Source organism: Sinocyclocheilus anshuiensis, unplaced genomic scaffold (assembly GCF_001515605.1).
Source record: "Sinocyclocheilus anshuiensis isolate Anshui unplaced genomic scaffold, SAMN03320099.WGS_v1.1 scaffold175, whole genome shotgun sequence".
In the NCBI taxonomy this organism is placed as follows: Eukaryota; Metazoa; Chordata; class Actinopteri; order Cypriniformes; family Cyprinidae; genus Sinocyclocheilus; species Sinocyclocheilus anshuiensis.
Genome location: NW_015548208.1, coordinates 1,000,887 through 1,012,857, shown reverse-complemented (window position 1 = coordinate 1,012,857; position 11,971 = coordinate 1,000,887). Strand labels below are relative to the sequence as shown.

The window sequence follows — 11,971 nt, the reverse complement described above, 5'->3', positions numbered from 1 at the left end:
GAATATCTCTTTGGATTTGAGACTTTAGTCTTTGCAACTTTACAGATCTTCTTTATGCACCAAGAGCTTGTAACACTCCAAAGAGAAAGGAAAAATTTAAATCGCATCATATGACCCCTTTAATATCCTGTCTTTATGTGGTTTTCTGGGGTATTTAACTGATTTTTTTTTCTTTGTTTTCTTTGTTTATTTGTTTGTTTACTGTACTCATCTTAAAAACACAGCAGCTGGGTTAACTTTAATCTTCCCCTGTTTTTATCACAGGTGTGGGGACCCGCTGTGTAAACAATGAAAAAGAAGTATGAATGATCAATTCACAGAGAAAACAAAATGAAATCAAACACACCTTGCAAAAAAAAAAAACAGTTTGGACACGTTTTGGCATGTACCATGATAGTATTGTGGTAATCTTGGAAGTACCTTGGATTACTATGTAAATACCAAGGTGCATGAAGTACCAAATTACAATCTGATACCAATATTCTACAATGGAATTTTTTTTTTTTTGTAAGTGAGGCTATGTAAAAAGAACCATTATAGTAAAAATACAATGCTTTAACAGTATTAATATTAATATAATAATCAATATCCATCAATACCATAACAAAGGTGAATCTTTGTTCCTGCTCTTTACTGTTGATGTCGATGGTACTGTATAAAATCATTTTAAAAGGGAAGTTGTCCAGAAGATGGCAGTATTGTATGCAATTTAAATTGTCATGCAATTGTTTTAAAAACCACAACATCACTGATATATAAATGGCAAGGATTTTATTATACTTATAAGGCTATTGATTTGCTGTTTTATTAATTCATTTTGTCTTATAGAATGTCCAGAAATATGTAAAATAAATAGCAAAACGTAGACTCACACAGAAAGTGTGATGCATCAGACCAGCATAAACACACTGGGCTAAATACTGTACTTTGCCATTTTGCAAAATGACAGATTAATTTTTTTACCAAAATATACTGTGCGGTTTGACACACAGCCATTGATATTTCCTCCTACAGTTCGAACAGAAGTCATTTTTAGGTCGTGACCCACCAGATGAAAAACAGTGTCCTAGATTGATCCAGTATATAGGATTATTTGTATCGCACTCAGAGCAAGCCTTTCTATATACTTTTTCTATCTACCTAAATCACATAAAATATTTTTTTAAATCAGTGCTTGCCAGCTTTCTAGTCCGCAGGATTGAGATAAATATAGTTGGCCAATTTATAGATAAATAGATCCTTATAGATCCTTCCACACCTGTGATGCACAATGTCAATTTCTGCCTCCAACTACACAACTGACATCTTTAGTTCATGGTTCTGTCTGCGTAACCGCCAACTCTGTTCGCAAACAGGAAATTCTTTCTGTTTCCTCCAATTGATTGTCAAAAGGTTCTGGAACATTTGCTGTTTCCAGAAGAGCAATGAGTTGCAAATACAGTCTCTTATTTTTATTCTTCTGTGGCTTTGGTACACTCACTGGTAAGCTGTGATTTCATTTTGTATAGATGTTAGTAGACTAGAGTGAAATGGATCTTTTCCCCTTAGTTTTAGGGGTTTTACTGTTGGCCTTAATGTATTTTGTTGTTGAGATCGAAAGTTACAATATGATTAACATTTTATTAAGGATAGTAATCCACATTAACCTTTGGTCTCATGCACATTGTGTTATTTTCTATCAATATAATGACTGAAAATCATGTGAAAATAATCACTGTAACTCATGTTTTGTCAGTTAAAAATGTACTTTATAGGGACATCTAAATTAATTTGTCATTCAAGAGTCTGACCAGGTAGAAATATCTCCTAAAGGGAACACATGCACTTTTACAGTGGAGACTACAACTGTACTTCTGCTGTCATTTTTGGGCATTATAGAATATAGACATAATAGAATATATAGATAAATAGCCAAATTATAGGGGAGACCACGGCTACTGGTTCTGTTATGAGTTCTTCAAAATAGGTGCTTTAAAAGTTATTTTATTTTTCAGTTTCCATGAAGAACATTTAACATCCATGGAACCTCTGCATTCCACAAAAGGTTCTTTATAGTGGAAAATGCTTCTTTAGATCATTCAAATGTTTTTAAAACTAAGAAGAAAAGAGGTTATATTAAGACCTTTTGACTTAAAGGTTCTTTGGAGACCCACAATGGTCTATTGCATCTCTGCAAAACTCCCCTTTGAAACCTTTTTTTGGGGGGGGAATTTTTTTATTTGAAACCTTTATTTTTGTCTCAGGGAGACGTCAGCATAGAGTAACGATAAAATGTTAAAAAGTAACTAAGATTTCATTAACTAAAATGTTTTGAGTCAAAAGTCTTATTTAACAAATGCTCATTTTATTAAGCACCAATTTGTTGGTTTCAAACATCAGGTTCAAAACTTTCTTAAAATATTTTTTTTATTATTAAATTCCAGTATCATCATTATTATTTTTGTAATATTTGTTGGATGAATAGGTTAACAGAACCACACTAACATACATAAAGACACGAGTCACTATATAACGAAGGCAGATTTGTACACAATCATTGTACTGTATTTTCAGGACAGGGCTGTTTTTTGTTTGTTTGTTTGTTTGTTTGTTTTAATAAATGTCAGATCAGGCCATAAGTTGTACTGTTTTATATTTATTTTAATTCCTGTTGGTCATAACATTGGTTTGGTATTTTTAAGTTAACTCTTTTTTTTTTTTTTACCGTTTCATAATATATTTACTGTTTTTATTCTGATGAAAAGCCTGTAACAGGCTTTTCAATTGCAGGTCCCCATGTGTGACAACTCCCCCCATACAGTGTGATGACAGGCCGTGTTGTTAAAGGAATCAGTGTGTGTTAAATGAGCTGTATCATTTTTATAGTCAATAATGTCAGAACAGAATATTAAACTGTTGAATAGTTTTGTCTAATGTTAATGTCTAAACAGAAATTGACTTTTAAAAAGGAAACCACCTTGAGAAATATTCATTCTTTATAATGTTGATGTTTATTGATCATAGTAAACCACATTTGAGCATTTGAACCCTGTTGAGTTTTATAAAATGTTAATATCACTTTATTTGCTATAGTTTCAGAGAAATTTGAAACAGAACTACTAGAGGGAACGTCCTGCACCATTAAGCTGCCAACAAAAAAAACTGACAGCTCTAATGAGATCAAATGGATCCATCTCTCTAGTGGACACTTAATTCACTGGAAAAATGGGAAGATCAAGTCAAACACTCTAGCTGAAATTATGGAAGAAGATGGATCATTAACATTTAAAAGTGTTAGTCTGAAGAACAACGGCAAATATAAATACACTGTTTTTAATCAAGATGGTATAGAGATTGGTACTGGAGAAAAGGAAATTAAAGTTTATGGTAAGATGACAAATATTTGTACCCTTCTAACACACTGTGAATGATAACAAAATAAGACTGTACATTTCTATTGTAGTTTCAGTAGTAGGAAATAACCACCATGTTTCTGTCACAGCAAAGGCTCCTAAACCTACGGTGACGATCAACTGCAAAGATGGGAACGCTACTCTCACCTGTGAAACTGGAGACCATAAAGATCTGACTGTATCCTGGTATAAAGAAGGCAAAATCATCCTAAAAAAACCTAAATTGTTCTTGACATTTACTGAAGAACAGGAGAATAAACAGTACTCATGCAATGTAAGCAATCCTGTCAGCAGTAACCAAAGTGACAGCATTAGAGTATCATGTAAGTCATTTTATTTCACATGCTTTGCATTATATTTATTTACTTATTTTTTAAAATGCTCTTGTGTTTTATTTTGTCTTAAAGACAGCCACTAAATCATGATTTTTCTGGGTTTTGAACAGACCTGACCTTAAATACTGACATTAAAAATTAAGATGTCCTGCTCTAGTAGAATTAATTGTCTAATTCAATGATTATATGACTTTCAATGATTTCACTTTTGTTTAATGAAATACGCATTGGTTTTTGGTCTGGCCATTTCCTGTTTTTGCTGTTGACATACAATCATCAAATAATGACAAAAACAACAATAGTATTTTCTGTTATATTTATTTACTTATTTTTTAAAATGCTCTTGTGTTTTATTTTGTCTTAAAGACAGCCACTAAATCATGATTTTTCTGGGTTTTGAACAGACCTGACCTTAAATACTGACATTAAAAATTAAGATGTCCTGCTCTAGTAGAATTAATTGTCTAATTCAATGATTATATGACTTTCAATGATTTCACTTTTGTTTAATGAAATACGCATTGGTTTTAGGTCTGGCCATTTCCTGTTTTTGCTGTTGACATACAATCATCAAATAATGACAAAAACAAACAAAAACAACAATAGTATTTTCTGTTAACTGAAGATATCACAAGTATTTTACAAGATAGAAAGTTTGGACACACTTATTCGCTGTAAAAAAAATTATTGCAATTAGCTATCACAACTTAAACTTTCGCATTAGAATAACTTCCCTGGATTGCACATATTGAGATAACTCAAATAGACAACTTGTCACCTAATACAACAGCAGATTTCAAGTTGAATTCAATTCAAATTTACTTTAAGTCGAGACAACATTTTTCAGTGTTTTTTGCCTTATTCCATATCAAAGCCATCAAAACTATGAAATAACACAAATGTTTGTCTGGGAGTTATGTGGTAATTAAAAAAAAAGTTAAGATAGCAAAATAAATAGTCCTATTAACTTTTAAAAAGGAAGGAGAAAATGCTTCCTTGTTGTTCATGTCAAAGGTCGAGTGTCCATTTAAACTCGATGGTTTTTGAGTTTGCCAACATGCCTGACATTCCCTTATCTTTGCAAGCTACAAAACTATGCAAAGTAAAAAAATAATAATACAACCCATATACATTAAACATAGTTTGTTGGTACAGTATTGAGTCGTGCTGTAGATTCCAGCCCTCAACCAACTCCACAAAGAGCATCTTGGGATGTTTTTTATGCATTTATTGAAAGAGGAAAATATATGCTGCACACTGGTTAATGCTTTTACGTCATTCAGCATTAGTCAATAAAATGAAATGTATACACGATTTACACAGTTACTAATAAAACTACAAAACTAATTCCAAGCTTTTAAACAGAAGCTTTTAAATCAAGAATGTAAGATAATTAGGAGCAAATTCAATCAAGCGTGTCCAAAGGTTTGACTTTTATTGTGCATTTTAAGGACCGTCTCATGATATAACATTGTTATGCATGATGCATTTTTTTTGGATTTTTAACAGCTTAAAATAGATGTTTTTAATGATCCACTTGTTTGTTACTGATTTCATGACATCTTTTCCTGTCTTGCAGGTCCTACAAGTAAACGATCAGGTCTTGATAAACTCTTTGGCTTTGATTTCTGGATCATGGTGAGCATTTTAGCAGGTGGAGGAGCCCTTCTGCTGCTGCTAATATGTGTTCTTGCCATCTGTGTGTGTCGAAGCTGTAGCCAGCGAAAGAAGCATGAACAGGGTAAGAATTTGATTTCATCGCCTCTGAAATTATCCAATGAGCATTTGTATTTTTAACAAAAGGGAAACCGATTGAACTGTCGCTGTTCTTGTTGAGCTTTAATCATTAGTGTATTTAAATGCCAAATCTTAAATACAGTCTATATATATATATATAAGAATCCACACAATCAGCACTTTACAGGTTTTATAAGAATCACCTATAACTAGTGGTTATCCAGTATATCACCAAGGCTGATTATTATATTGATTGTCTACTGTATGTAGAATTTGCATTACTTGGTCTTTATTTGAGAAAATATAATTGCAGCATACAAACTTAAAAGATCACTAAGTGCTGGTTATACTTGGTTTCTTGTTTTTACCTTTTTTTCTGTGAAAAAAAAACTACATAATCAATGGATTATCAAGGATTACACAATCAAGAAGTTGATATCTAAAGTACATCTGGTTATTTTGCAAGATTGTTTTTATCAAATTCAAATCATTTATTCAGATAGATTTATTTTCAAATTATTTTTATTTTATATTTAATTTAGCATTATTTAAAATTTCTAGATAAATGTTATGCAAATTCATATAAATTTAATTGCAGTATGTGTTACCTTAAATTTAATAATGTGATATCATATATATATCATGATATCAAAAAATTAAATTAAATTACACAAAACAGATTAACTTTACAGTCTCAAAAAAATGACAATTTTATGAACATCTTTGTCTTTGATATCTTCCAGATGAAGATGAGTTCAGGCTGAGGGTTTTTCAAGATGAAGCTCCTAATGGTACAGCCAGATCCAAACACACAGCTAGGGGGCAACCGGTGCCCCCCATCCCGCAAGAAGACCCATCTCCACAAACCCCAACACAAACCCAGACTCAGCCCAAAGCCCAGATCCGCGCTCGACCTCCACCACCGCCTGAGGACGATGAGGAATATCCTCCTCCCTTACCTCGCCCTAGGAATAAACAGCACCGCAAGAGAAATGAAGAGCCGTACCGACCAATGGAATGAGATGCTTGTATGTTCACTGAAAGACAGTAACATGGGGCCTTAATGGAATGATTTTCATAAGCCATACTGTGATGGTAGGAGTGTCATAAAGAAACAGCTTGCTTAAAATGAAAATTTGGTCATGTACTCACCCTCATGTTTTTCCAAACTTGTATTATTTTCTTTATTTTTGTCAAACACCAAAGGAGATCTTAGGCAGAATGTCAAAATCCATACAAGTTCCATAAACAATAGTCCTTACGACTTGTGCGCTAAGTCTTCAGAGGTTAATTTATGTAATGATTTACTATGCAAAATATTGACTCAAAAATGCTACACTGTAACTTTTTTTTTTACAGCATAATGATTGAGTACATCTTCCAAACCGTGATTTGCCTTAGTCTAAATCAGGGGTGGGCAAACTTTTTGACTCAAGGGCCACATCAAGTTTTCCACATGAAGTGAGGGGCCGCATAATATGTTTATGACAAATGAAGCTTTGATTTTTTTTTTTTCTAAATTGACACTCACTTACTACTGTACTGTATGTATGGCAGTTCTATTCTTGTACCATCTCTACCTATTTTTTATGAGCACTTTATGACACACAGATCAGTTGCATTGGTGTACAAGTCGATTGATATGTAAGACATTTTATAATTTCATTCAGAAATAATGTAAAATAAACGAAATGTTTACAAACATTAGAAACATGTATATTCCCCACACTCCACAAAAAAAATCCTGTAAATTTAGCAATGTTCAGAATAGAAAAAAAAGAACGAAAATATAAGAAAAAAACAAGCACAAATTATAGTGGCATTCACTATAAACATATATTATAAACGCCCAGCCTAAATATTTAAAGCGAAAGTGAAACTAGCGGCGTGGTTGCTGGAAAATACACAATACAAACTCGAAACAAACTCACTTGCCTTTTCTCATTTGTCACCCATCCCAATGTGCGTGCTTTGCGCTTGACCTTGATTGCTTTATAGCCTGTTTCAGATGAAACCTTTTTTTTTTTTAGATGAAAAAAAAAATTATAATCCAGAAAAAAAAAAGTACTATATCCATTTTCATAAAAATGTGTGTGGAAAACAGAAGAAGAAAGCATATCTTTGCAAGATAAAACGACAAATTATTTCCATGTTTTCCCCACGAAATTACAGTGCCCGTGAGCAGGAGGATAACTCTGGCATTTGTTCTGATACTGGAAAGTCTACAGAGGATTTTAAGCATTTTTAAAACACCAATACAAGGCATTTTTAAAAACAAATGAACACTTTCACATTTTTAAAACAAGTAACTTATTTACAATTGTGCCAGTTTTGTAGGGTATATATTTTGACTTTTTATTTTGTATTTGCTGAGCGGCTTGAACGTGGCGTCCGTTAAAAATAGACTAGGCGCCTATCTTTAGCGAAGCGACACAAGTATGGGATGATATTAGACTCAAAATGATTAATAGATGCACGCACAATTATCCATGTACTGCATAAATTTTATACATGTATCTTACTAACCACAAACAAATGCCTTTCAATTTGAGTCTGTGGAATTCGGGATTAAATGATTGTGCAGCGATTTGTACAAATATAGACATGTTTGTGAATAAAAATGTTCTGTTCTGCACAGTTTGTATTAAAGTATCATGATTTGTGCATGTAGCGATTAAAATGTACATTTGTGGATCAGGTGACATGCGTGCATTCATTCACGTCTCTTCTAAGTCGATTCTATTTGATTCATTTGAATTTTGAGACTTTCGTTATCTTCTTATCGATTCTTCTTCCTGTTTCAAAATGAATGAGAATGTGACGTATTTTGACATGGGCGTGCTTTGTGACGTCACACTTGGATGTGGGCCGGGTTGGATGTCCACCGCAGGCTGCAGCGAGACACTTATCGCAAGCCGTTTTAGCATTTAAAAGTATCATAGTATGAAATTCTTCCTAGTCACAAAGCTAAATGCAGATATCTCCAAAGCTGCAAAGATGAAGTTGACGATGCTGATGAACGACTTTATTCTCTAAATCTAATTATTTTTATTCTCAATATTTTATTTCTACATTTTTCTGGATATTTAATGAGTTTCATCTCACATTATAGGCTAATGACTTTATTCTGGAGATTTTTTTTTTTTTTATTGTTTGGTCCTATAATCCTCTTTCTTTCTCTCTCATTTGGCATGAATCCAAATGTTTCCATATTCACAATGTTGGCTATTTATTAGGCCTATGTAAACCAGGCTTTGTACTTAACCCGCTTTCCAAAAAAAAAATCATGGTCTTCACATGAAAAATCGTCCTCTTCACATGAGTAAATATGTGCTTGGCCCGAGCTCAGGCTGAACGGAACGGATTGAACTAAGGGCTGTTTTAATTAAGCAGTGTATCTAGATTCTATAGTGTATCTATATGTTTGGGTAATTTGCAGCTTTTTATCTTACAATTCTGACTTTTTTTTTTCTTCAGAATTGCGAGATATAAACAATGCGAGTTATAAACTTTATAACTCACAATTCTTTGCATTGTGTTTAGCTGTATCTTGCAATTCTGAGAAAAAAAGTCAGAATTGTGAAATAAAAAGTCGCTATTTATTTATTTATTAATTATTTCTTTATTTAGTGGAGAAAACGAACTTCCATAGGAAATAGCCCACAAGGTGGGAGTATTGCATTTTATTATAGCAAGAGATCCATGATGATGATATTCTGCTGTGTTCAATGATGAGCGCCAATGTATTCTTTTAACATTATATCAAATGTTGCAACAGCTGACATGAGGCCTATACAAATCCTTAGCTACTGATTTTACATGTGTTCGTTTGTAAATAAAGGCTAACACAATTTAATCCACAGCACACACGTCTCAACATTACGATATAGAATAGGACAAAAGCCTATCTGAGTCCTCTCTGTATAGCCTACCACTTTTCCACATGCTCCAGCTACATTTTTATTTCCATACTTTTGAATTACTTCTGTATAAAACAAATGACCCAAAGACACAGGACCTTTATTATACAACTCTTAGACAAAATGGCAGATGACAACAGTTTCCAATTAGGATTGGTTAATAAAATGTTTAAGGTGGGGCTTAACAAAGGTGCATTTGCATGCACATTTTAGATATCTATAAAGGAATTTTGACTAGTCACATTGCTAATTCCAGATATCTACATTGAAATTCTTCCTAGTCACAAAGCTAAATGCCGATATCTCCAAATAAATATCTTCCTAGTCAAAAATCAGATTGAGATATCCATAATTAAATTGCAGATATCTTTAAATGAGTTTTGACTAGGAAGAATTCCAATTCAAGATATCTACAACTGTAATTTGACTAGTAATAAATTACTTTCAGATATCTACAAATGTATTTTGGATATCTTTAAGAAATCATGAATTAAAGATATCTGCAATATGATTATGACTAGTCAAACACCAGTTAGAGATATCTCTAATTTAATTATCACTTGTAGAATTTTAATTTGAGATATCTCTAATTAGAATTATACTAAGGGCTGTTTTAATTAACCAGTGTATCTAGATTCTATAGTGTATCTACAGTATATGTTTGGTTGACTGTATTGGTTGGTTGAACAGGCTGCACCGTATGCAATGCTGTAGGCCTATATGAAAGGTGCATTTCATTGGGGGATTATAAAAATTAATACTTTTATTTAGAAAGGATGCTTTAAATTGCTCAAAAGTGATGATAAAGACATTTATAATTTAGATATCTGGAATTGGAATTTTGACTAGTCAAAACTAAATTATGACTAGTACAGCAAGGAGTATTTAATGCTAATACGGCTTGCCATAGACCAACTGCCTCATGGGCTGGATGAAAACGCCTGTAGTTTGCCTACCTCTGCAGATTCGTATAATCATTTTTAAAAATCCCTCGCGGCCTCCATAGGAGTGATAGCGGGCCGTAGTTTGGACACCCCTGAACTAGACAGTTATGTAATTTCAACATGGCAGTCATTTTGAGAGGGAACTTCACAATATGTTAAATTTCCTCGTCTGCATGTATATTGTTTGTAAATATATTTGTGTTGTCATTTATGGGTGAAATTAACTTAGTGCACCTTTAAGTAGGCTAAAACAAAAGTGTGTTGTTTGTCTTCGAGCTCAATGAAACAGTATCATATAGAACAGGCTAATTATTCCGTTTTGTGTATGTTTTTTTATGAGAAAATAAAAGTGAAAATAAAGACATTTATATATTTGATTGTTCGTGCACCTATCAATTCTTATGGTTTAAAATATTTCTCTTAAATCGCAAAGTTTTCATTTTATCCTTTTACACTATTTCCCCATTAAGGTCTTCTCTGAATATATTTTAGACTATAAAAGAGAAAATAGAAATAGGTTTAATATGCTTTCTTTTTGACAATACTCTGACAATTGCACTGAATCATGGTGCAAATGCAAAGCATGCTTCTGTAATGCAAAACACATTTCATTTCTTGTGCTCTGTGGTGACGTTTTCACACTTAAAATGTACATATCTAAAAAGCATGTGTGAAGGCCTCATTCAGGGATGTGGTTAACTGCTTCTCATTTCACCCACTGACATGTCAGCTTTTTCTTGTATTGTTTGCTGTTTTCCTGTGCGTGGGAGATGATGAGATGATATGGCCTCTGAAGCTAAAGGCTGCACAAAACACATCTTATTTCCCTAACTATTTTGAAAGATTATTAATCCCATTAATAATCCCATAGTTTGCTCTAGCTGGTAAAAATTAATAATAGAAATTAGCAATAGTGTTATTTTGGGGGCCAGTCATGTGGTAAACTGAGATTTTTTTTTCTAAAGCATTTGTTATTTTAGCACTCGATAAAACTATAAAAATATGTATGCGTGTAATATGTATTATACACACACACATTTAGAACAATTGTTATGTTTGTATGTCAACATCCTGCTGTGTTATGTTAAATGTGGAAAACATGGTTTGGGCAGTAATGTTGAATGTAAGTAAAAAAAAAAAACATAGTAAAAGTCTAAATTGAAAGCATTTAAAGCAGTCTGGAAAAAAATAAGGGTTTATGACTCTTTTTTTAGTCGTGCAAAGAAAGGAAGCTATTAAATAAATGCAACTAAAAATTCATGAATTTTAAAGGGGTCATATGATGAGATTTAAATTTTTCCTTTCTCTTTGGAGTGTTACGAGCTCTTGGTGCATAAAGAAGATCTGTAAAGTTGCAAAGACTAAAGTCTCAAATCCAAAGAGATATTCTTTATAAAAGTTAAGAGTCAGCCACACCTACCTAAAACGGCTCATTCTAACACGCCCCCACATATCTACGTCACGATGTGGGAAGATTTGCATAACGCCGCACAAATGTTCACGCAAAGAAAGAAGGCGTAACTTTTATTCTTGCTGTAGTATTGTTGTTGCCGCCGCCATGTCGTGAAGGCGCTGTGTGTTTCGTTTTGAAAGCGAAACTACTTTGTTTGGCCTTCCAAAAGAGGACAATATCGCTTCGTCAT

The 11,971-nt window shown here is 33.0% G+C and overlaps 1 protein-coding gene across 1 annotated transcript; it reads left to right on the top strand.

Moving 5' to 3' along the window:
• The first annotated feature begins 1,415 nt into the window (after positions 1–1,415).
• Positions 1,416–7,512, top strand: LOC107653670 (CD48 antigen-like). Its single transcript, XM_016440449.1, has 5 exons — positions 1,416–1,482; positions 3,073–3,366; positions 3,482–3,715; positions 5,307–5,468; positions 6,208–7,512. Exons 1-5 carry the CDS (start codon positions 1,425–1,427, stop codon positions 6,483–6,485), a joined length of 1,026 nt encoding a protein of 341 aa, XP_016295935.1. The 5' UTR covers positions 1,416–1,424; the 3' UTR covers positions 6,486–7,512.
• Positions 7,513–11,971: the final 4,459 nt, after the last annotated feature.